Source organism: Monopterus albus, unplaced genomic scaffold, assembly GCF_001952655.1.
Source record: "Monopterus albus unplaced genomic scaffold, M_albus_1.0 scaffold143.1, whole genome shotgun sequence".
In the NCBI taxonomy this organism is placed as follows: domain Eukaryota; kingdom Metazoa; phylum Chordata; class Actinopteri; order Synbranchiformes; family Synbranchidae; genus Monopterus; species Monopterus albus.
The window spans coordinates 1,738,650-1,762,954 of NW_018128023.1; the positions used below are offsets into that span (position 1 = coordinate 1,738,650).

Below are 24,305 nucleotides of genomic sequence, written 5' to 3' on the forward strand. Positions count from 1 at the left end.
TTTGAGGTCATTTGCAGGCTGCAGACAGCCATTCCTCTAGCTCTGGACAGACGCTCATACGTATTTCTATTTGATGGCCTTGATTCTGACATGCTCATTCACTGCTTTTTTTTTTAATTTCACACTTTAAAATGAAAAAATGAGGGAAATACTATGTTTGCATTTGCAAAAGGAGGGAAATGCAGAGCCTAATAAGCAGGCAAGGGAGACAACACAGAAAGAGAACACATAATCCATTTCCAATGTGTGCTGCATGCCTGTAGAGTACAGACTTCAGATTTGGTTGATGATGCTCTTACCCACCTCCCTCTTCTCTGTGTCTCTGCAAGCATGATATTGCTCAACTGGAAAACAATGACAGAAGTCCTCCATTTGGTTGCAGTTTGTATCCCTTGCCAGTTTCAGTTTCAGTAGGAATGACGGAGACCTCTAAGGGGCTTAAAACAACAACAGTGGTTGCATATTTTCAACTACTGTAGCAATAAACACACTTTCTCACACACATAAACACACATGTTTACACAGAGAAACCCAAGTGTGTGCCTATTAAACTGGTATAATTTGGTTTCAGATTACACACAGGGGAATGAGCAGGTATTGAGAAGATACTAAAATTCTGAATTGTATGATGATACAAATAGAAAGTATGATATGTGTGTATTGGGCCCATGGCATTTACAGTGGTGGAATGTCCTGGGATGTTTTGATAGTTTGCCCCTTTACACTTGTAGACCTAATAGTGAGCCACATTAGTCAGATGTCCTATGAAAATATTTGGTGGAATGAGAGATGGGGAGAAGGCAACATGGATTAGTTTGCAGATTCATACCTGAAGACAGGCATGTAGTTTGGCTAAGGCCTCGAATTTCCATTAGATGGTAGGTTTGAGGAACAAGATAACTGCTCTAGTAGAATCTCCAGCCTGAAGCCCGACTCTTCCTCTGTTCCTGTTTCTCATAGAAGTACTGTCATCCATGTGCATGAGTTGTTCAGAAGAAAATACATTATTCTTAAGCCATTTTTAATTAAGACATGGTATCCCTGGTGGGGGTGGGCGCAGCACAGGGGGTGAGGGCACATACGTGCAAATTGAGCACATGTTGGTTGCTAAGCGACCAAAAAGCTTTCCATAAGTGGTTAGCAGATATTAGCAAATTTTTTGAGCAGCGGACTTTGATGCATGATGTAGCTGTTTACATATCAGTGAAAAGCTCTGGCTTTAGCTGTATTGATGAGGAGGAGGAGATGAGTTGCTGCAAAGAAGAAGAAGGTGTGGGTCTGCTAAAATCAGCTTCTCCTCCATTTTCTTTATGGTCTGTCAGGTTCTCTGCAATTGGGTGCGTTGAGGTGTTGTCTCAGAGCATTGCACCCAAGTTGAATTGGGTGCAATGCAGTGAATTTTATGTGTTATTTCTTGCAGTATATGTGTGTTTGTAGAAACCACATCATTTAGTGTTGGACTGTTGAAAAAAAAAACATAAGTAATCTAATGAGCATTTGTGTATTTAAAACTAAACTAAGGAGTTGAAAGCTGTTTTATGGATTGAGAAATGTATCTTCAGAGCACATGAGACCTTTTTATAGCCAATTAATTTACTTAAAACATTTCAAAGTTTTTAGTCTTTCAAACTAAAAACTTCTATTTGTTTTTGTATGACAAAATTGATATGCCTACAAAGGGTTTATGAGGTTAGTGAGGATGAGAAGCCAGAATGTGGTATGGAAGTGGGCCTGGTAGTGTTAGAGAACTGGTTGAGGCTTCCCACTGAATCAAACACTGTTGCTCCCTCTGTCTTTCTTTGAAGTCAGTCATGCCAATACTTAGTTCAAATGATCGTGTTTCAAAGTTCCTTTTACTACTGGTGAGTGAGTCATAGTGATTAAGCCTGGGATTTGGTCTTTTACAGTTTAAAATACGCATGTCATTTAGCAGTTACTTATTTTTCAAAATACTATCTGCCAATGGGGCAAGATATTTTTGTGCAGTTTGATTATCTGCCTTTTAAGCCATGCTAATGGCATGGGTCTGGGAATGGCAATGTCTTTTAGTCTACTGCTTTGTTCAATACTGAAATATTTCAGGAACGGCCTGCCACCACATTTGGTGCATACAGTATCCATGGTTCCCAGGGGATGAATGAATGACCTTTCATCCTAGTGCCACCATAAGGTCCTTTTGACATATGTGAAATTCCTGGACACCCAAGATAAGTTGTAATAATTGGCCAATATTTTGGCTTGTGACCAAAAACGTCCAAGCCTACTGACATTCTGCTGTACTTTATGTTTAGTGCTAATTAGTTAATATTTGGATACGAGCATGCTAATGTAAGCTAAAATAGTGACCATGACAAACGTTATACCCTGTCAACATCAACATGTTGCATCACATATTTTGTTATGAGTAATAAAGCTGATTCTGATTCTGATAATAGCTACATTGGTCCACAATGCAAAATGTATTACTCTCACTTCCAAAACTGTGATATTGCAATGTTTTCTGAATCAAAAAGTGTGACATAGCAACATCCTACTGGCAGTGAAAACAAAAGAAAATGGTTAAGTATAGAAACTATATGGTTAAGCTAAGGGAAAGACCCTGGGTTCATTTAAAACACTCTGAAATGAAAAGTACAATGTTGCACAACATCAGACATGGGACATGCTGTCCTGTTGTCTGCATCAAAGTCAGGTGTTTGTTGGACCATCCATCCACGCCTTCCTAATATTTTTAACTTTCTTAAAAAAAAATGTTAGCTTCCTGTTCCACACTCTAGTCCAGTTGGTGTTTTTCAACCACCATAAAATACCAAGAACAGCATGAACTGGGCTGCAATGCAAAATTTTACAGCTGTTATTGTGACATTGTGACACTGTGGACCAATTATACATTATTATTATTATACATTTTCATGTGAGACTGGACTGAAATATTTAAGACATCAGAACTGTCCAACCCCACAAAATTATGAAACTACCATTTAGTAGAATGATTACATCTATTTGGAGGTTTTGCTACTTATAGAAAATGACCCTCTAAAGTTATATAAGAGACAATAAAGCTACAATAGGTTGCAGTTTAGGAGCTTTTCTTTATGTGTATAGGTTTTCTAGATTTTATGCATCCTTCTGAAAAAAAAAATACTAAGGTTTTGCTGACTGTGTAAAGAAATAAGACAAAATAAGTTTTCTCAACCATAATGAACAACCACTGGGACCCCCTGATTCTTCCAAGTGCTTCATAATTGGTCACATTTCCTAGGTCATAATGGGTCACAGAGCATGCACATTTGGATGTGAGGAGGTGCTTATGGTCTTATGGGTTTTGACTGGCTGACTGACAGGTGCTTAGCTAGTGGGCAGATTCAGGTTGATGAATGTAAAAATAGGAAGCAGGCTGGGGGTTCAAAGGGAAGCTTGATCATTGTTTGCTTTTGCAGTACTATAGGGTCACATTCCTCCTAGACAGACTTTTAAATCCTTTCAGAGATGCTAGAGCACAAGGTGTGGATGGATAATGGAGGCTTTTCCTGGAGTGAAAATGGAAACCAAGTGGAAGACTGATGTAGAGCTGTCAAATTGTGTTAAGTATTATATATCAGCTTCAATGAAAGGACACAAAAGCACTCCCTTATTTCCCAGCCATCTTCTGTCACTGGAACAGAGCTAACAGTGGGCAGGCTAAGGGCAAATAACTCTGGGGATCAAGCCCCGTCTAAAAGCTGTGGCAAAGTGCCGGGCTCATACCACATAACGCTTTCCCTCATCCAGACTTTAATCTTCATCCCACTTTGATATCAAAGACAGAGTTGCTAATGTGGGAGGAATGGAAAGAGGTAGAAAGAGGGGGGAATAATGGGGCAGTAATTGGGAAATACAGTTTCCAAAGCTGTGCTATTTTTTATGAAACTGAGAGACATATTCAAGGCTCGAGATCAAACGGTGTGGTACTTTTTTATGTTTTCAAACCACAGTGAATGAAGGAGCTGAGGTTTCCCGTAGCAGCCTGCTCTGTGTCATCTGAGGAACTTGGCAGTTTTCCCTTTCTCTCCACACTGTCTCTCCAGTTCTTGCCATTAAACTGCTGTGTCAGTTGTTGGAAGTCTGGACTTTGCTTGGTTCAGTGGGAGCCGGTAAAGTCTACAGATGATGTCTTCTGCTCTGACAGTTAAAATGGCACACTGTTAAACCTGCCATGTAGGCCTGCACTGCCTTTTATTTCAGAATAATATTGAACGACTGCCTATAAAAAGCATCAGATAAATCACTGAGGAACTGACTGAGTCATTTTCTGTAGCTGTTATACTATCAGGTGTTTAACAGAACATTGCGTCTGTTGTATGTAAAGTTTGACAGATCATTAACAAGGGTGTATTGTAGAGGAAATGGCACATTTTCTCATCTATGATCTCACTCACCCACCTGCATATAGATTGGAGGCATCTGCCTGGGCAGGGGAAGATCACAGTCAGTTTAATCTGACTCACTTTTGCTGGCCTGTGTTATTCCAACCGCAACTGGCCCTCCGCCCCCCTTGCTCCACTTTGCACTTGCTTGCCAATTAACAAACAAGTTGTAAACAAACTCAACAACCACTTGTCATTCCATTTGTGTTATTCCTTATTTTTGGTGGTCATTTAGGTTTGTGTGAAGTAATAACACTGCACAGTCTCCCACCTTTGCTGATTTTAGTTTATTCGAAGGACTATATGACTTCATGAAGGTACAACTTTCATTTTTGTTTGTTTGTTTTACTGCATAAAGGTTTTAGAATTAAGCTTTTCATGCCAACAGATTTTGTGGCAAACACAACACTGACATATTTTTACCTACAGTATGGCTAATTTATTATCAAGCACTTGCCTATTATTAGCAATGAGTTTCTAGATGCCTGATCAATTCAAGTCCAGTAGTCACTCTTTTTATCTATAGTTTTGGTTTCTACTCTTGAAGAAAATACCTTTTTTATTTTAAGTGCTCCATTATGTTCACTAGCATGTGCTCTGCAGAACTGCAAGTAACCTCAGAGTTGGGTGGTGATTCTGTGTGGGTTTATCACTACAAATGACCCCTTTCATATTCAAGTGATCCATTACTGTAACAATAATCACTAGGGCAGCTCTAAATCATAACACATGTAAAGATCAGACAGAACAAAAACTGTATCACTTATATGTTTCAAAGGTCCACGCTGTTTTTTGAACAATACATGCACCTTGTGCTCCCTTTTAAGACTGTGTCTGTTTTTATTTATTTGCTCTGGATACGCTTTGTTTAAGGAGCCTGGCCTCTGCCACTCCTCAGTGTCTCTCCATCCTCTCCCGTCATGTTGAAGGATGGGTCTCATTCTCATGTCTGTGGTGCAAGTTTTATTCCTTTCTAACTCTCATATTTCTCCCAGCAACCTTCCTGTCCCCCCAGGCTGTCAAGTGAAGACAAAGAAGCTGCTTCAGGTCTGTTTTGGCCTGGCGACAATCAAAGTGAGGAACCATCAATCTAAACTAACTCCAGACTCTCAAGAATGTTCCCTTTCTTCTGGCTGCCAGGTTGGGGATAAGCACATACTGTGTCTGATCTTAGGAATCACCTGTTAATGAACCATTAGATGCATGAAAACTGAGGTAGCCTCCCTCAGTCTTATCATAACCTCCCAAACAGTGCTCCATCATGGTTGATATTCTGATAATCTGATTAAAGAACCAAGCAGAGATCATACTATTTAAAAACAACAAAATACTTACAGTGTTTCTTTAATTCCTCTTAATTTCAACAATTTGCTCCATAACTTATAATAAGAAAGCTGTTGTTGCATCTAGCCTTGCTAGGGTTGAATGTACAATCTGACTGGCTCTTGGCAGCACAGCAGCACTGCTGTAAATCAGGTGAATAATGGAAACGGAGCTCATTTAACACGACACAATTATTTGAATGTTTGCTATTAAATGCACTTTCTTTTCCCCCCCCTCTGTCCACGATGAACAGCACTCACACTTCTTCTGGGAACCAGACCAGACACTTTTACAACCCATTACACATAAAAGTGTCCTGATTTTTTTGTGTTTTGGTAGCAACATGCACAAATGTTGCTACCAACTGTTAGATTCTACGCTTTTTGTTAGAAATTAACCCAATTCTTTTGTTGGAAGCACAAGAAGTGAAGACAGGAGAGGACTGTTTAAAATCAACAGAAAGTTTACTGAAAGTCTGATTACAAGCAAGTCTTACAGCGCTAAATTCAGAGAGCCAGAGCTCCCACAGGAAAACCAACTTCTGAATCCCGAGTCATGTTTTACAATGCATTTTATCTTCTTGGGCTGCTCCGCCCTGGACAGAGGTACAACATTCAACAGCTTTTGATCCTATTTTCCATTTAGCTTTTGATCCTATTCTCCATTTAGTGTGAACCGGAGCTCCCCTTGTTTCAATGTGTTAGAGTCTAGGTGTGTGTATGTATGTATGTATGTGTGTGTGTGTGTGTGTGTGTGTGTGTGTGTGTGTGTGTGTGTGTGTTAAAATTTAAATGGGCTGTCTGGTCACAAAGATATGTAGACGTCCTGTCTCTACCCAGAAGTTACAGCATTCAAAGTAAGCAGATTCTACTTCATTACAGTTGTAAGATATATAAGCAAGGGAAATAAATGTATTAAAATAACCAAAGCTCAGTAGTTCTGCACAATAACCAATACAGCTGTAATATGTATAATCAAGTAAGATAAAGTTATGAAAGGTAACTAAAGGGAACTAAAGGCATGAGAAGTAACTAAAGCTTATATAGTAACTGGAGCCTGCAAGACTCAAATCTTACACAACATTTGCCAGAGGTTCAGAAGTGTGAAATGCAGGACCTCTAGACTGAAAAACTCTTTCTTTCCCTCTGTCATCAGACTCCTAAACAGCTGACAGGAGTTTATTACCAGGAAATACATCATGTAATGATGTAATGACAACCTGTACTGTTTACATTCTCAGTTTGCACATGCATAATTGTACATTCACTGCTGACTCCTGCACATACAGCTCCCATGTAGCATACATTCTCTTAATATATTTTATATATTTTTATTATAGCTCTTCATTTGCTGTTTTAAAGTACCTTAGATTTTATGTTACGTAATTATCTACTTTATATTTCATTTGTATTGTGTGGCATTCATGTGGACGGCAAAGTTAGAATTTCATTGTACAGGGAAACACGTTTCCGTACTGTGCATATGATAAACACTTTGACTTGACTTGAATAGTACTATTATGCTTTTTTGTTTTGTTCAGTTTTGGTGGTTATAGATGCTCATGGTAGCTTATTGCTTTCGTTTGTATTTATTGAAACAAAAATGCCTCAATTGTGTCACTTTCTGTTTGTAAGAAGGTTTTCCCTAATTGAAGCACATAATGTGTTATTGCTAATATAATGTGGGTAATTAACATCAACTCTTTTTACTGTAAGTACTGACTGCAATGTGCCTGTAGTATCAAAAGCAGTTTAGAAAATGAATGATTATTTTGAACAAAGTATGGTTTCCAAGATGGTTTTGGCGTAAAAACTGAAACTTGGGTATTGTATTGAAATATTTGAAATACTTCAAACAGTCCTGATCCATATAAAATTGTGAGACTTTAGAGAGTGTTACATGAAAATGTGGAAAGGCACTTCTTAAAACCTTTGGGCACCACAAAGAAAATTTATATTAATAGTTTATGTAGGAATATACAGTACTTCAAAACCATGGTACAGTACAGAAGATGACGCTTCTTGGGTGTAACATCGCAGTTCACTCAGAGTCAGGTCGCTTATTGCTTATTTGTGCCGTGTTAAAGCAGCAGTAAAGACCGCAAACTTTATAAACCCTGGTTTAATAGGGATGTAAAACAGAAATTCAGGAAGAGACAAGAGGCTTTTAAGTCAGGGGACCAAGTGGAGTACAGGAAAGCCCGGTATGAGCTACAGAAGTCCATCAGAGCTGCAAAGAGAGCATACTTCCAAAAACTGGAGAACTACTATATGAATAACAACACGCACAGAATGTGGCAGGGAATCCAGACAGTCATAAACTACAGGAACAAATCAACAAACACAGCCCCCTAGGATGCCACCCTCCCGGACAGCCTCAACTTCTATGCGAGGTTTGACAGGATGAACACAGACACCCCCTCAAAATCCCCCTGCAACCCGGGGAACACTGCTTTTCAGGTGATACACACACAGGTCCTGAAGGCCCTGAAACAGAAAAACCCCCATAAGGTGGCGGGACCAGATCATGTCCCCCCTAGTGTTGAGAGCCTGTGGGGATCAACTAGCTAGTGTGTATACAGACATCTTCAACCTGTCTTTAACCCAAGCAGTAGTTCCTCACATTTTCGAAAAATCCATTATCATACCGGTCCCTAAGACGTCAGACACATCCACTTTGAATGACTTCAGGCCAGTGGCGCTCACATCAGTCGCCATGAAGTGCTTAGAGAAACTGGTCCTCACACACGTTAACCACATGGTTCCGGACACTGTAGACCCCCTCCAGTTTACCTACCGCCCCAACAGATCAGTGGACGACGTGACGGCTCTGGCTTTATTCCATACCCTGAAACACCTGGACAACAGCAGTACATATGCTAGAATGCTCTTCCTGGATTACAGTTCTGCATTCAACACCATTCGCCCAGGCAGGCTCATTGGGAAGATGACAGACCTCAGTGTACCAACTCCCACCTGTAGCTGGATTCTGGACTTCCTGACTGAAAGACCACAGGTAGTTAGAACAGGAGGGTGGGTGTCTGCTGAGCTCATAATCAGCACAGGCTCACCGCAAGGTTGCTGTGTCAGCCCCAAACTCTTCACCCTGTACACCCACAACTGTGTCTCCAATCATGACAACACCATCATCATTAAATATGCTGATGACCACCATTCTGGGCCTCATCAAGGGGGGGAGACGAGTCAGGTTACAGAAGCCTGGTGAACAACATTCTTGTTTATGGAGAGGAGAATAACCTCATCCTCAACATAAACAAGACAAAAGAAATAATAGTAGACTTCAGGAAGAACCCCTCCCCTCTGCTGCCTCTGACCATCAAAGGGACTGAGGTCTAGAGGGCTGACAGCCACAAGTTCCTGGGCCTGCAGGTGACATCTGACCTGGGGCCTATTTCAAGAAGGCGGGTGACTGAACTGCCTGCTATGGACACACTGTACACACAGTGCTGTCATAAATTGGCAGAGAACATACTCCGGGACCTGAATAATAGCAGGACATTCTCTACTAAGCAATGGAAACAGGCCTGAATATAAACTGTGTTTTAGTATGTTATAACCCCTCACTACCCCAGCAAGTGTAATGACATATCCAACTTCACCGTGCACCAAGTTCACTGGGGAAAATACTATTACCCTATTTTTGTGTATTTCGGTTTTTAATGCTTTGTTGCTTTTATGTAATTTTTTATTTTAAGACTAAGTGTTCTTTCTGGCTTTTGACTCCTTACCTGACTCCAAAGGAGAGCTGCACAGGAATTCCTATATTAGACTGTCTGTTTATGCATAAATGGCAAATAAAAATCTTGACTTGACTTGACTTGAGTAGGATTTCCCTCTTCCTGTTCCTTTTTTTTTGGTTGTCTGTTCTGTTGTCTATGCCAGTGTAGCCCATTCAGATGGAACCCCATCAGTCTACAGTCCAGTAGCCTCCAGCACAGAGACATTTCAGCTCCTTCAGGGGGATTTGACCAAGATTTCCTGCCCCTTATTAAATTATAATCTCCCTTCTACCTTTGCTTCTCTCTGATCTGCTCTCTACTTTGGACAGAAAATAGGTCTCCCTCTCTGTTTTAATGCCAATCTATTGCATGTGTGTTTGTGTGTGTAACACATACATGTACGTGTATGTACTGTTTCGGCTGCCAGCAGAAGGGGTGCATGTGGTTGGTGGGGCACGCATCTGAAATAGGTCAACAGGGAGATCAAGAGCTAAAGTTGTGCTTTCTGTTCCCTTACAGTTCTCTCCTCCGCCGCCCTGTTTTGTATTATGCCTGTTGTAATGACTTCTTGTCTCCTCCATGGCTTCCTGCTTTCCCCTCCCCTTCTGTTGTTTCTTGTTTATTGTCATAAGGTGCTTTCCTCCTTTTGTTCCTACTCTCCCTTTCTCGTTTATATCTCCCACCAACACTACCAGTGGTAGTCTTTGACAGTGTGATCTGTAGCAGCTTAGAGTTGTCAAAGTTTGGAGTCCTTTGATAGAAATAGGCCATGAGAGGACTTTTCTGGTCTATTCCCTCCTGCTATGTGTAGCTTGGGTGTTTTTCCACTCCTGGCTAAAAAGAATGGAACACTTGATGATGTGCAGTTGGTATAGGCTAAGTCCCCTTATTTTAGTGCCCCAGAACAATTCTCACCTTTAGAGCACATGGGCCTCAACACCACTCTACAATCGGCTTTGCCGTTTGGATGAAGTGCCACCAGGGGGTTTTCAACACAGTCAGTCCTTCACTGTGAAACTCGTTATGGAGGAAATCATGATTAATTTGCGTTGCAGCTTGTGTTGAGCTTTCTGTGTGTTCCCTGGCTTGTGTGTCTACTTCACATTTTAGAGGCCCCATTCTGGCAGGAGCAAAGCCACCCACTCAGTGAACAGAACAGGGTAACAGCTACTTAAAGATATGGCATAAAAACACAAGACATAAAACAGACCAAGGCCAACACAGCACATTGGGTTCTACAAATTCTTGCTTCCATCTCCTGATCTAGTACACTATCATCCTGTCCACCCACTGAACAAGTGATTACTCACTAAGCCCTCTCCCTGAACAGTGATTGCCCATTCATACAGTAGCTTTGCAGTGCCATCTAGGCATTGCAGGCTTGTTAAGCTTTGAATATCCTAATGCCAAAGCTCAAGTGACTGTGAGACCAATATAGAAATTGTTTGTTGTTTGAAGTGTTGTGTTTATTCCTTAAAAATGCAAGTGCAGGAATGTGTTAAGATGTGTTCATATGCTATAGTATAAGCTACAAAAATTTGCATAACTGACTAACTAGCCTCCTACCTACAGTTGGGGGAATCCTTTAGCAAACTAGCTATATTTTTTGTGGATTTATATATTTTGTTATAAGAATCCCATTTGGGGTTAGTACTTCCACTGTGTGATGCAAGTTTAAGTACTGATAGTGGCATTGTCCTGCTTTTTATTTGATTTGGGGAAGTATACACTTAGGCAACCCCAGCCAAACTTGCATTACATAGCATAACATTTACATTCCATTATGATTCCTCATCCTCATCTTGACCTCCAAGCCTTATTCCCTAGCAAAAATAAAGGATATGTTTTAAAAATCTGAAAATTAAAGCATAAATCTAACCACTGTGTTGCCCTCTTGCTGTAGCAGGCATCTGAATCATCCAAGGATTAATTTAGAATTAATTCCTTTTTTATTATAATACCACCTACAATATAAGAACAATCCTGTAGGTTTGTTTTCATGCCTTCTGCTACTGGTGATGGGGGGTTAACCCCCATGCTAGAAATGAGAAGTCACTTTTGTTTACTTTTTGACTCACTGTTACAAAAATTACCTTTAGTCAGTTAATGTGCCACTGTTATGTTTGTTATGTGCATATGTATCGTATTAGTTTGGAGAGTGACCATTTCACTTCATGTTGCCTTTGCTGCCTACCCTCACTCCTTCTTTCTCCAAGTTTTCTCTTTTTCTCTCCAAGCCTTACTTTTTTTTTAATGTCAAATTAAGGATAGCCAGAGAGCTGAGTATAAGTCAGTACCAGTGAACTTCCAGTGTGAAAAAAACACTTTGTTTGGTCAGGCCTTGGCAGCATACAATAAAGGTATTCAGACTAGCAATAAGTAGCGCAGAGGGCAGGGGGCTTAAGCAGGAAAGAACAGGGGGAATAGGAGAGGGAGAGAAAAGAACTGGGGTTACCAGTCAAGACCTACAAGGCTGGGAGAGTGATTATGATTTACAGGAGATTATATTTATGGTTGTCATCATCTCCATGACACTCTCTGCCCACAGTCCCCTGTACAGTTGTATATTCCAATCTATGGATCTCTATCTTTGTATTCATTTCTAATTTATAGTGATGTGTGCTTTCAGAGGTTTGTCTTGTTGCATTAAAAAAGCACAACACTTATTGCTTTGGAAAGGTGAAAGCAGATTGCTTGCTATGTGATTTTATTCTCCTCTCCTTCACCTCAGTTACCTAATCACTTGCTCATATTGGGTTCAGGTGCACTGACAGGTCAGGCGGAAAGGTATAGCGGTGTCTGTCTGCCTACACACTCTCACTTTCTCTTGCTCTCATATCCCCCTCAGTGTAGCTTGTGTCTTGGCAGGTCTGCTGGAAGTTGTACAAAATTCTAATCAGTCTCTCTTAGTTTTAATCTGAACATTATTGCTTCACAAGAAGATGAAATGTTAGAAAATGAATCCGTGAAGCAGTAGGAGGCCAATCTGACTAAACCTGAAACTGTTCCTGCTTGGAGCTGAAGAATAAATTAGGCTCATTTTGAAAGACATGAAATTGTACACATGTTAGGTCTTATACTGTAGGGTAATATTTCCATGAATAATTAGCCCCATCATTAGTGTCAAACATGGTAAAATCAAACATGTTCCTCTGAACCTAACTAAGACATGAAAACCCTTTATCATATCTCATCACTTTTTTGCCGTCCCTGTGTTTCCGCTGTCTCATACCCAACAGTTTCTGCTACCTACGCCTTCTATTTCTTTTTACTCCTTCCTTCTTGAACCACTCCATCAGCATAAACTCACCTCTCTCCAGTTTTTCAGCCCTTTTCAAACTTGCTCTGATTTTCAGGGATGGTAGTCCTGCTTCAGAAATACCATTTTCTCAACTCTTGAGTGTAGGATATGGTTCGTGTTACCATTGCTAACTCTGAGAGACGAGCCAGTCCAAGTAACTTCAAAACAGTGCTGATTTATTCAAAGGATCACAGGTAAAATTAACATTACACGCTCAAGTATCTTGCACCTCCACACTGCACGCAGGCAGATGTAAGATGAAAGACCCTGAACCCAACAGGCCTATACATTATATCCCCTCGGTTGGGCTAGCCCCATACTACACAGAAACGTCAACTGGGACGTCTCTATTACCAGCTTTGTAGCTGGCAATAGCAGTAATCAAAACATGAAGCAAATCAATGTGTGTGTGTGTCTGTTGGTTAAGTGGTGTGTAAGTCTAACTAGACATCCTATCTCCACTAAACATTTCTAATACATAAAGTATCTATCCAATATCTATCTGGCTAAAAATACCTAACATGAGTCTTTTCTAATTTATCCTCTCTATCTTTTATGAGATTTGTACTTTCCTGACACAAAGTGAACCCTTTTCTACTGCTGTCTTCAGTTAAACCTTGGTAAATTGTTGACTGTCATCTTCTGTTTTGTTTCTTAAAGACTATTTTAAAAAATGGGTGCACAATCAGTCATGGTGTTTCAAGGGAATCTCTGTTTCACTAGCAGACTACAAGACAGATGACAAAATACAGGCAATGATGATAGGTTCACGAAACACAAGGTTGTGACTGCACAAGCGTATGTGGAGTTGAAGCTTGTCCTCTGTGTTATCTGCTGAGCATATGTATTTTATCATTATTACTACTAGAAAGAGGAGCGAGAGATAGATGGATGAAGTCTTTGTGTCAAAGGCTTCCATAGATATGGTTGGGCTGGATGAAGAGACAGTGTACTAACACATTATCTCTCTTTTGGTTCTCCACCGTTTTCTCTCCTCTTATAAGTTATAGCAGTTTTCCCATGCAGTACTATAAACTGCAAGGCCAAAATTATGTGGACAATCAAAAAATGGTATCAATATATAATAAATGAACATATGATGCTATAAGTGTCTCTAATTTTCTGCGAATGATTTCCATAAGATTTTGGAACCTGCATAACTGCAGGGGTTTACCTGCATTCAGCCACAAAAACATTAATGTTTGGCAGTAAGACCTGGCCCTCAGTCGGTGTTCCGCTTCAACCTAAATGTGTTCAGTGTAGTTGAGATCAAGATCCCATGCCACTAAAGGTCTTCTACACCAAACTCACAAAACCGCATCATGAAAATGCCTTCACCAAACTGTTGTCACAAAGTTGGAGGCACATTGTCTAAAATATTATCGTGTATTGAAGTTTGACCTGAAACAATTAGTTTTTAAATTGTTTTAAGTGAGTTATCAATGAATATGCATAACAAAGTCTTGTTTAAACTTCTAAATTATAAGGATTTGCTGCTTTGGAAAACTTAGTGAGTTTCACTGTATACTCTATGTTGTAATTGTAGTAAGTGTGTGGTCACATCCGTGTGAATTAGCATGTCACAGTAGAAGTGTAAACAGTATACATCATGTCTTGACATTAAAATAATAATTTACATTACTTTGAATGACTCTTTTGTAATTTACTAATTATTTAGTGGAAACACTAAGACACAGGAGCTTTTATGGTGGTGCAGAAGGGGCAACTTTTTCCTGAGAAGCAACCAAACAGAACCTTCAATATACTTTCCAGCTGGTGGCAACTGAAAAAACAGATGTTAATGTTTCATCATATGTGCATTAGCTTTGTGGCCGCTTTTAAACACACACACAGCCACGTTGTTTGAACAACCATACAGTTTCCCCAGTGGTTATTTTCACAGTGTTCATTGCATTTAAAGCTAACAAAAACTGAGACTACTACTCAAATATTATGCAGTGAGCTGACACTTGGAAATGCGTAAGTGTCATTCAGCCTGCAGGAGGGATTACCTCACTCAGAACAAGGTGAGTCTCAAAATAAAATACCACACGCTCAATTTCCTCTAACCCTCTCACACACATACACACCCTTAGGCTGAATAAGAGCTGTGTGGCTCTGGTCTCAAGCATGGTGTGTAACTGATGTGCTTACTTTTTCCCTCGTCTTTCTTTCCCTCATTCTATGTATAGAAAAAGGCTCTGTTCTAGGAGATCTGTGTTGTCTGAAAATGATACAATAGTAGTGTTTGGGCCTGTCTGTGTATGTTTAGTTTGCTTGGTGTTACTACAAATCTGTAAAATCTGCTAATGCTCATATGTATGTCTATACATATGAATAATAATTGACAGATATAAAAATGAGACTACTGATTGAATAATAATTGACAGATATAAAAATGTAATTTGTTTGCAAAATTCACTCTTGTCATAAAAGTTTCCATCATGTGTTTATTGAATTTACATGAAGAGTTTGGTAAAGGAAAGATGATTATGGCTGTTTAACAGTGGGGGTTTATGGTACAGTTAGAAATGGTTATGGTCATGGTTGTGGCTAAGGTTTAGCAGGATTGGATGAATCAGCTAAAATATGTGGTGAGGTTCTAAGTGCAGTTCTATGTGAGACCTGTGATTGTAATGAAATCTAACTATCATGGACATTGGTTGCTGTAGAGCCTTTTTTAAGGTGATCTTACATGGTACATGGTGTTCAGGCGATGATTCCTCCACACAAAGAGTGGCTTAAATGTTCACCACAAAAATATCTGCCTCTCTTCCCTCCTTGATAATGAATCCTCACACTCAGTGTACCTAAATGTGGCACATAATTAAGGAAGTGTCTAGCAGTCTGGATTCTCATATGTATGGCTAAGGGAAGCGGAGACAGCCATGGTGTCTGTGTCTTTTCTGCCTCTCTGAGCAGACCACTTGAGGTGCAGCTGATTTTGGGTTTGGAGACTGTTGAGTCTGCTTTGGCAGCCTGATGTCTTTGCAGATTGGCATTTCCGATTGCAGGTTTTGAGTTGAGTGGTTTATGTTCATCACACAGATTACCAGGTGGTTTGGAGATCTGTGAGATGTACTGTATGTGGGAAAATGGGATATTTGTCTGTGTTTTGTGCACTTGCCAGTATGTGTCTTTGTGTTTGGTATGGCTTGGATGGATTTCTGAACAGGCCTACCTGGCAGGGACTCAGGGATGACCCCCTGGTCCAAAGCCTCTCCAGAGCCTCGATATGAAGTGTCTGTTAACATTTCTTGTTTGAAAGTCACAGATATGTCCTGATCATGCTTTTTTGTTTGTTTGTTTGTTTGTTTTTGTTCTGACTCTTTATCAGTATTATATGCCAAACAATTTGTTTTTAGTTAAGTTACATATTTAAATACAGCAAAAACAAATTGTAAACTAATTTAAAGCAGAATAGCACAACAGTGCTGCTTGAAGAAAAAAGAATCTACATCTCAGGCATTATTTCATGGTTTCCTATAATATTTTGTAAACTGTACTTAGTATTTATGTGTGCATGGGCATAGTTCTGTGGTGGCACAAAGCTTACTTAAATATCCCTCTCTTCATTTCCACGATGAACAAAATACTGAAGCTCAGGTGCAGTTTTTGAACAAACACCAGCATGTACAAGTATGCTTCACCTGCAAAATGGCACTACATATTACAAAAATACAAGACAGAATATTAAAGAGAATCACAATGACTGTAAAGGGACACAAAACGCCTACAAGGAAACACAAAAATAATTGCAAAGCGATGCAAAATGACTGGAAAGAGATAGAAAAAGTTTATCAAGAGATACAAAACCACTTCAGAGACCAGCAAATGAATACAAAACAAGACAATTACAAAGAGATCCAAAACAGCTACAAAGACATAAAATCTTTCATTGTTTGTAATCATTTTGTCTCTGTCCTTTTATGTAGGATGGTGTGGTGTGGTCTTTACATGACTGTGGCCATCATAAGTCCTGGATGTGTGCATCAGGCCTAGTGCTCAGTGATTCAACAGCTGAATGGATGTGGTAACAACAAAGTGATGACTATAACAATGTCATGATGGAGCTGATGGTACCTTTTTACACCTGGAGGTCAGAATCTCCCTTAATGTCTGTGGGTGTAGAATATGTGTACGTGTTTTTCATCTCAGTCTGACCTGTAAAAGCTGTTAAACAACTCTGCAGACTTATAGCTCATCTCACACACTTTAGCCACTGTCCACTGATTCAGTGGAATCACTGATAGTAGCAATTTAGAACTGAGTCAGAATCTCCCTTATTGCCTCATAAATACTACCTTTCTGTTCTGCTGTTGTTTTGTTTGGATACTTTTTGAGCTGTTACTGTAATGTGTGTGGAGATTCCTTGTCTCAGTAAAATCTGTTTTATATGAAGTGTTGCTCTGCCTGCCAGACAAGGCTTTTTCACTATAACTTTGGATGCTGTTCTTGTTTAATGACTAAGGGAACCTTTGATTCGCCGCTCTTCTTTCCTCTCAAACCCAGGGTTTTGTTATAGTTTGTTATGGACTGATTTTATGTAGAAAAAAATGGGGAAAGTTAACAGGTCTGATTATTTTCACAACACCCCGTTTAGCTACTTACCAGAGGTATATTGTTTTCTCATGCATACCAAGAGTGTATTTTTTATGTGGGTGTTTTTGTCTGCCAGAGCTTGTATGAGTCTTGGTCTAGCAATGGCTCATGGTGACCAACCAGAGAGGATTGTGTGACATTTGCAATAACATCTGCAGAGCTTTTCAACAAGAACATTTGATCAACAGTTTGTGGATGTCCATGAACTGCCTGCTTGATTCTTGTTCATACATAGCTTTTGTGTTTGAGTATTTGCTCTGGTTTTCAGAGAGTTTGACACCTGCAGAATGGTGAGCATTCAGAGCTGTCTGTTAAATTGTATCTATGCCAAAACCGCAGACCCCCATACCAGACAAGCCTCACTGCCAGCCAGCCGGCAAGTCAGCCAAAGACCAAACACTGCCCTAACAATGCTGCCTGATTTTTCTCATGTTTATTTCTCTTAAAAGCTTTGTCTTTTCTTTCCTCATTTTTTTTGATTAAGCTTTGGTCTAACATTAGAAGTGATGTTTGATTCTTCCTGTTAAAGACTCCAGCAACATAGGACAGCTTACACAAGCATAAACAGATACTCTAGACACACTTATGACTATTTACAAAAAACCTAGACAAACACTTTGGTAAATGGTTGTAAAACAAGAATTTAACTACTGAACTATGGTTACTAAACAGTCACAGACAACAGCGAGAGCAGGGCTGTAAAACAGACCTGATCTCAGCACACATGATGGCAATGAACCCACATTTGTCTAACTACTTGGGACTTGAAGTCTGCTGTAAACTCTCAGATTACTCCCAGTCCCTGCTTCCAATTAACTGCAGTGTGCAATATTATGTAATTTTCAAATCAGAAAATGTCCAATCATTGTCATATTAGAAAATGTCAACTTACATTTGTGTTACTGCTATGCTTCAGCAAACCTTCAGAGTGAACTCTGTCCAAACTGGTTTCATGTCTGCAGAGAAAAGCAAGACTATTACACACAAAACAAAATGAGTATTATAAGAAGCAGGAGATATTAAGCAATTGATTATTTTATATGACTGCATCTGCCAGTGTAAACTGATTAAGGACTTGATATGACTGGATGCCATGCAATATGGGGAGTTACAAACCTGCTGTAATCAGGGTCCAATCTGTTCTTCCCTTTTGGCTCTGGAGAGTGGTTCTTGATGCTGCTTTATATTAATGGCCAAAATTAAGTAAGATACTATCATGAGAAATTAGAGTTGCCAGAGTGATAAAGTGTATCTCTCTTGTGTCCCATTTGATTTGCCTGTCACCTGCTCCTTTTATTAGTATGACTTTGTTGTATAGTACTGTAAATGTATGGTTATACTTTGTAGCAGTTAAATCAGTAAGTTCTTTGCAGATTAGCAAGCTGAACCTCAGAATAAATTTTGCATCTCATTATCACAGAATATTTCCAGAATATAAGAGTCATCAGTCTAAAGGGAGGTGATGAAAACAACTCAGGGGAGAGTTAGAGTGGAAATCCATGCTGTTTTCATACATCACTGTGCCAGTTAAAGCCAGTCCTGGACACCTACATCTGCTCATTTATGATAAACAAACCCACTAACTATCCTCTGGTGGTTTTCTTGCTTGCACATGACCATGGCTATGAAAATACTGAGCAGAGTGATGTGGTAATTTCTTCCTAAAGTAAATTAAAGTAAGCAGATCTGCCTGTCACACCTTTTGAGGACCCTCTAAACCAGACACTGCCTCAGCCAAGTACTTACCACATACTCTACCTGTGCAGTAGCTGAGAGCAAGGACTGATGTAGCATACATAAGCAGTATACTTAAAAGTTGTATTTGTGTGTTTGCACATATAACACTCAAGGGATCATTCTAATTCTAATTTGTCCTTCACCAGTGCTGGATTTAATGTCTGCCTTTATCAATTCTGTGCATAGCTGGGCCTACAGTTATGAATGTGCTGTAGATGTCAGCCTTTTGACTGACTAACTTTCTGTGGCTGCTTTGGATAGGACATAAGACATGAAGAGGATGTGGGGAAAATGTGAGGCTAGATTTTTACATTACTGCATCACTTCATAACTTCAAAATCCTTTAAGTAAATTCATTCTGTAATTGTAGCAGGTAAACATAATGGCAAGATTTCAGCCTTATACCAGAATAGTTGTATACAACTGTGATAATGAATTATAATTCATTGTCACAGTGGGTGAAAATGCAACCTCTGCTGCTATTCCATCAGATTTCAGAACTCTGCTGACAAATACACTTATATTTTTCTGTGACCTGTTGTTAAGTCCAGTCCACAATAACATAAAATAAAGCCCAAAATAACAAATATCCCCCGCCCTCTCTGTCTGTTACCTGCAGTTCTTTGTGTGTGATACCTGAGGCCTGGGATGTTAGTGACCATGCTGTTGGCTCCCGTCTGTGTGCTAATGATGCTGGGTGGACACACTCTTGCTGGAGGCTATCCCCCAGTGCCCCACATGAAGTACATGCAACCCATGATGAAAGGACCTATTGGACCCCCATTTCGAGAGGGCAAGGGACATTACATTGGTGAGTAATGCCTGTGGGTGTAGAATAGGTGCATGTCTTTTACATCTGACCTGTAGAAGTTGTTAAATAACTATGCAGACTTATAGGTCGTCTCACACACTTTCGCCACTGTCCACTGATTCAGTGGAAGCACTGAGAGTAGCAATTTAGAACTGAGTCAGTATGATTTAACCCCATTAATCTGTCTCAGATATTAATATGTGCAGACATACGTAAATACCCAAATTGTAGTAAATTCTTGACTCAGTGTTATTTTCTGCCGTATATTTCCCTGACAAAACCTGTTGGCAGTAGCCTGAGAATTTGAGCTTTTTCCAACTATTTGAACCAAAATGAATGTGATGTGCATCATAGGGTATAATGAGTCCAAACCTACACACACACACAGGAAAAAGCTCCTGTGAACAAAAGAAGTCTCAAGCATCACAGCTTAAAATGGGATTGATATGGAGACCATGCCAGGAGCCAAGACAGGGTTTACTACAATGTATGCATGTCTCCTTGCCCTGTGGATCCAGTAGCATTTGGCAGGTTCTTAGGTGGTGCTTATTGGAGGCCTGATTGCCCACGGTTTGCTGAGCTCCACAGGGACAGTTGTTCTCTCACCATCTGGATGCTGTTTATCACATGTTCGTTAGCTGTAGGACAGAGGAGAGAGTGTGAAGGAACTGTACATGCTGGTACTGTCTTTATTATCACATTCTTCTAACTATACATACAATTACAATATATGTCACCACTTGCTTCAATTATATCAAGTCACAATGTTCATTTTCATTTTTACTCGGATGATATCCAGATCTATATGCCATTGGTACTATCCGACACAAATGCACTTACTCCTTTGCACAATTATATTCAGGATATTAAGAAATGGCTCACCCAAAATTTTCTGCACTTAAATGAGAATAAGACTGAATATATTTTTAGTAGCCCCGATCCAGCCACAGTGCTATCCAGTTTAGGTGCCCCCCCCCCCCCCCCCACCACCCACCACAACACCCCCTCACCCATTATTTTATTTTGATGAAACTTTTATTGCTATGATTTTCTAACCTGTGTTTGGTATTGATTGTTTTAGTATTTGTTAGTTGATATATATGTTCCACTGTGCAGCATTTTGTGCTCTTCGAAGTTGAAAAGTGCTTAATAAATAAAGTTTATTATTATTATTATTACTGATGAATCATGTGACATGTGACATTTGTTATCAGTGGTCCCTTGTTCAAAGCAAAATTAAGGTGTGTTTTAATTTCAACATCAAAAATGATGTTTGATGATAGAATACTCCAGAACTTAGATAGTTATGCTTTCAGATTACAAAGAGCCTGACAGAAACAACATTCAGACTCTTCGGAGTGAGACTGCACTGCCTGTGGCTTACGTGACTGTAGTGCTTCTACTGCCACCCAGTGGTCACATGTCCACACTGCATTGTCACTGAAATATTTAATGTGTATAGTATTTTTACTGGAGTGTGCAGTTTCTATTAGTTAAGAGCCTACCTGAATACAATTGTTTGAAAAAAGGCATTCAGTGAATGATTTCAAAATCTATTTTAAGTGATTTTAATGAACCATTTACATATCTTCACTACTATCATAAGATCTACTGTGTTAGGTGTAAAATCAGTTCCTGCACACTGAAAAAAAAAGGATTTGTTGGATTTACTTGATTGTAATGTGTAAATCGGTCCCACACAATGATAATGTGTAAAACCAACATCATTTTCTTTAGGGGTTAACTTGTTTGAATTATGTTAACAGAGGAAATATGAATGAATTGCGTTGCATATACTAGCATAATTTGTGTAAATCCAAAGACCCGGTGAGTCCTTTTTTTCAGTGCAATAACCTTTTTATCAAGAGTCATGTTTTTCAGAAATATAGAAAAATTGAACAGTTTCAAACAGATTAAGATTACTCAAGGAAAAATATTTATATTTAATGTCCCACACATGGGACATTTCCTAATATAAATATTTGAAAATGATTCTTTATTCAGGTCATTGTGGAGAACATGGCTTTGTGAAAATGTGATCAGTATGATTTTGCTGCAAAAATTTCCAAACTACCCTCGATCTTTTTCCTGCATTCATGAGCTTCAGGTTATATGTCAGTCTTAGTTCATCTGAAGTCAGGATTTTGGCATTGCCTTGGCAATTCGTTTGGGTGTTCCTGCAGGTTTAATGTAACAAGAGCATATTTTAATGCAAACATATCTGAAAGCACAACTTAAAGGAGAGCAGCACAACAAGAAACAAATAAGCCATTATACTGTATATCCTCTCAAGTGTGAAACACCTTATTTTTCCTCTCTAATGCTATAAAGTATTAATAGTTATGGAACTGTGTGATAGAAAACACAGCTAAAACTGAGGCTGTTATGTTACTTAGACATCTGAAAACAGTGTTTTTAATGGATAGTTGAAAATCAATGAAATCAAACACTTTGCTATAAGTTATAGTTTGGCTAAAGGGTGGAACCCTCACTGATGTAGACAAACCCCATGTCTGGACATGTTATCTAAAACATTTATTTGGAGGTGAAACCTAACAGTAGCACACCCAAAATTTCCTTATTGTACAAAGCCTGTGGTAAGCAGGACAAAGCTAAGCCCACACAAAAGTCAATAAGCAAAATCATAGGCCTGTTGAACTTTTTAAGCTTTGCTCCATTCACATATTTTCCAATAAAGTTGGCTTGTTTCAAACTACTCTACATGATGCAGGCCTGTTGCATGTATGGTGAAGATAGGAACAGCCCCTATCAGTTCATTATGTTTTTCATGCTTTGTCAGCATGCTACTGACATACATGACCATTACAACATAACTGAAGTCATACAGTACCATTACCCATCAAGCTTTTCTCAACACTGTATTTGATTTCAAATGCTGATCTTAAAAAGGCTGCATGACTCTTTAATTCCCACTAGGGGGAAGCAGTGGCCTATGGTTACATTAGGGCATGTAATGGAAGTTTCACCTTAAATTTCTTGTTACAGGTTTTCCCCCTATCTCTTGAGGGTGCTCTTGAATAAGTCACATGAGGCATTTCAGTGATCAACAGGACATTGTACCATACTGTGGTCAGGGCTGGCCCAAGCAACATTTGCCAATACTAATAATTATTGTCAGTGCTTAATCATTCACACATGTACAGTAAATCTAACACACCCATTATCAATTTTATTTAATGTAGCTGTTTGCTTACATTACCAGTGTTAACTGTAGCTGTTTGCTTACATCATATCATTGTCAGCATGGCATGTTTTTATCCTTCTATGGTTTTTAATCTTAAAAGGTAAACTCACAAGTGGGGTAATACTCTAAATTCTAAATGTTGCATACTAAATGTGGTGTACTGTAAAGGAAAGTCACTTTCAGCTTTTCCCGTCTAGGGGTCGCCACAGCGAAACGTTGCACTGACGACTCGCATGTTGACATTTGGCACGTGTTTTATGCCGGATGCCCTAAAATAAACCAGCAGACAACCATTAATTAGTCACACAAACATACTCTTATCTTGGTGTTTTATCTTATCCTTTGTTTTCTTCATCTTTCTTTTCTCTGCTCAAGAGGGATATATCCTTTTTTGCAACATTACTTTTTTTCTGCGTTTCCCATGTGACCTAATAATAGGGTGTGACAGACTGTGCTTACATCAAAATGCAGTTAATGGCCATTACAGTGCACATGTGCATAAACAAGCTCTCTTGTAGGATATTTCAAGCATGCTTAGGGGCCCTAAGCAGTTACAGTTTAGTTCACTTATGCCTTGGTGGTTTCACTGGCAGGTCCCAGGTTTGGGAGGCCATGCAATGCTTTGTTTGGAACTGCGTATAAAAAGTAGGGGGACTTATTCACACAGCTAAAGGAATAAACTGGCTTGGGTTGTCTTCTAAACAGAATCTTACTTTTCAAACTTTCAGAAGGGTAGGCTGGCCTCTTGACATGTGACAGAGGTCCAACACACTTATGAAAATATGAATGCTTGACTCTTTATGTTTTACTATAAAAAGAATAAAGAATGATCAGTCCACTGGCCATATGACCTACCTTTAAGAATAACATCCTCATGGTTGAATAAATGAGGCGGTGGAGCAACAAGGATGCTAAAATTGGCTAGGGGTTATTGCACTGATCTGCAGACCAAGCTTATGTTTGTGCTGTTTCCGCCCTGGAAAGAATAAAGAGACACTTTATGACATGCTTTACATAATCAAAAATGACAGATCACTGGAGCTGTGTGAAGTTCCCTCCTGTTTCAAACGCTCCACCATCATTCCAGTGCCCAAGAAAATTTCCATCACTGGACTGAACAACTACAGACCTGTCACCCTGACATCTGTAGTTATGAAGTCCTTTGAAAGACTGGTGCTGGC

General features: G+C 39.4%; 1 protein-coding gene and 1 long non-coding RNA gene across 2 annotated transcripts in view; one reads left to right on the top strand and one right to left on the bottom strand.

Annotated features, from left to right (window-relative positions):
* The window catches only part of col8a2 (collagen, type VIII, alpha 2), a 49,895-nt gene that overhangs the window by 18,534 nt on the left and 7,056 nt on the right, over positions 1-24,305 (top strand). The window contains exon 2 of the mRNA XM_020614222.1: positions 19,728-19,919. Coding sequence (XP_020469878.1) covers positions 19,757-19,919 — 163 coding nt within the window. The 5' untranslated portion in view covers positions 19,728-19,756. The remainder of the gene's footprint in view (positions 1-19,727; positions 19,920-24,305) is intronic.
* LOC109968160 (uncharacterized) overlaps positions 23,357-24,305 on the bottom strand; it is an 18,266-nt gene continuing 17,317 nt past the window's right edge. Inside the window, exons 2-3 of the long non-coding RNA XR_002276058.1 lie at positions 23,980-24,100; positions 23,357-23,393 (exon numbers count right to left, since the gene is read on the bottom strand). This is a non-coding gene — a long non-coding RNA (uncharacterized LOC109968160). The remainder of the gene's footprint in view (positions 23,394-23,979; positions 24,101-24,305) is intronic.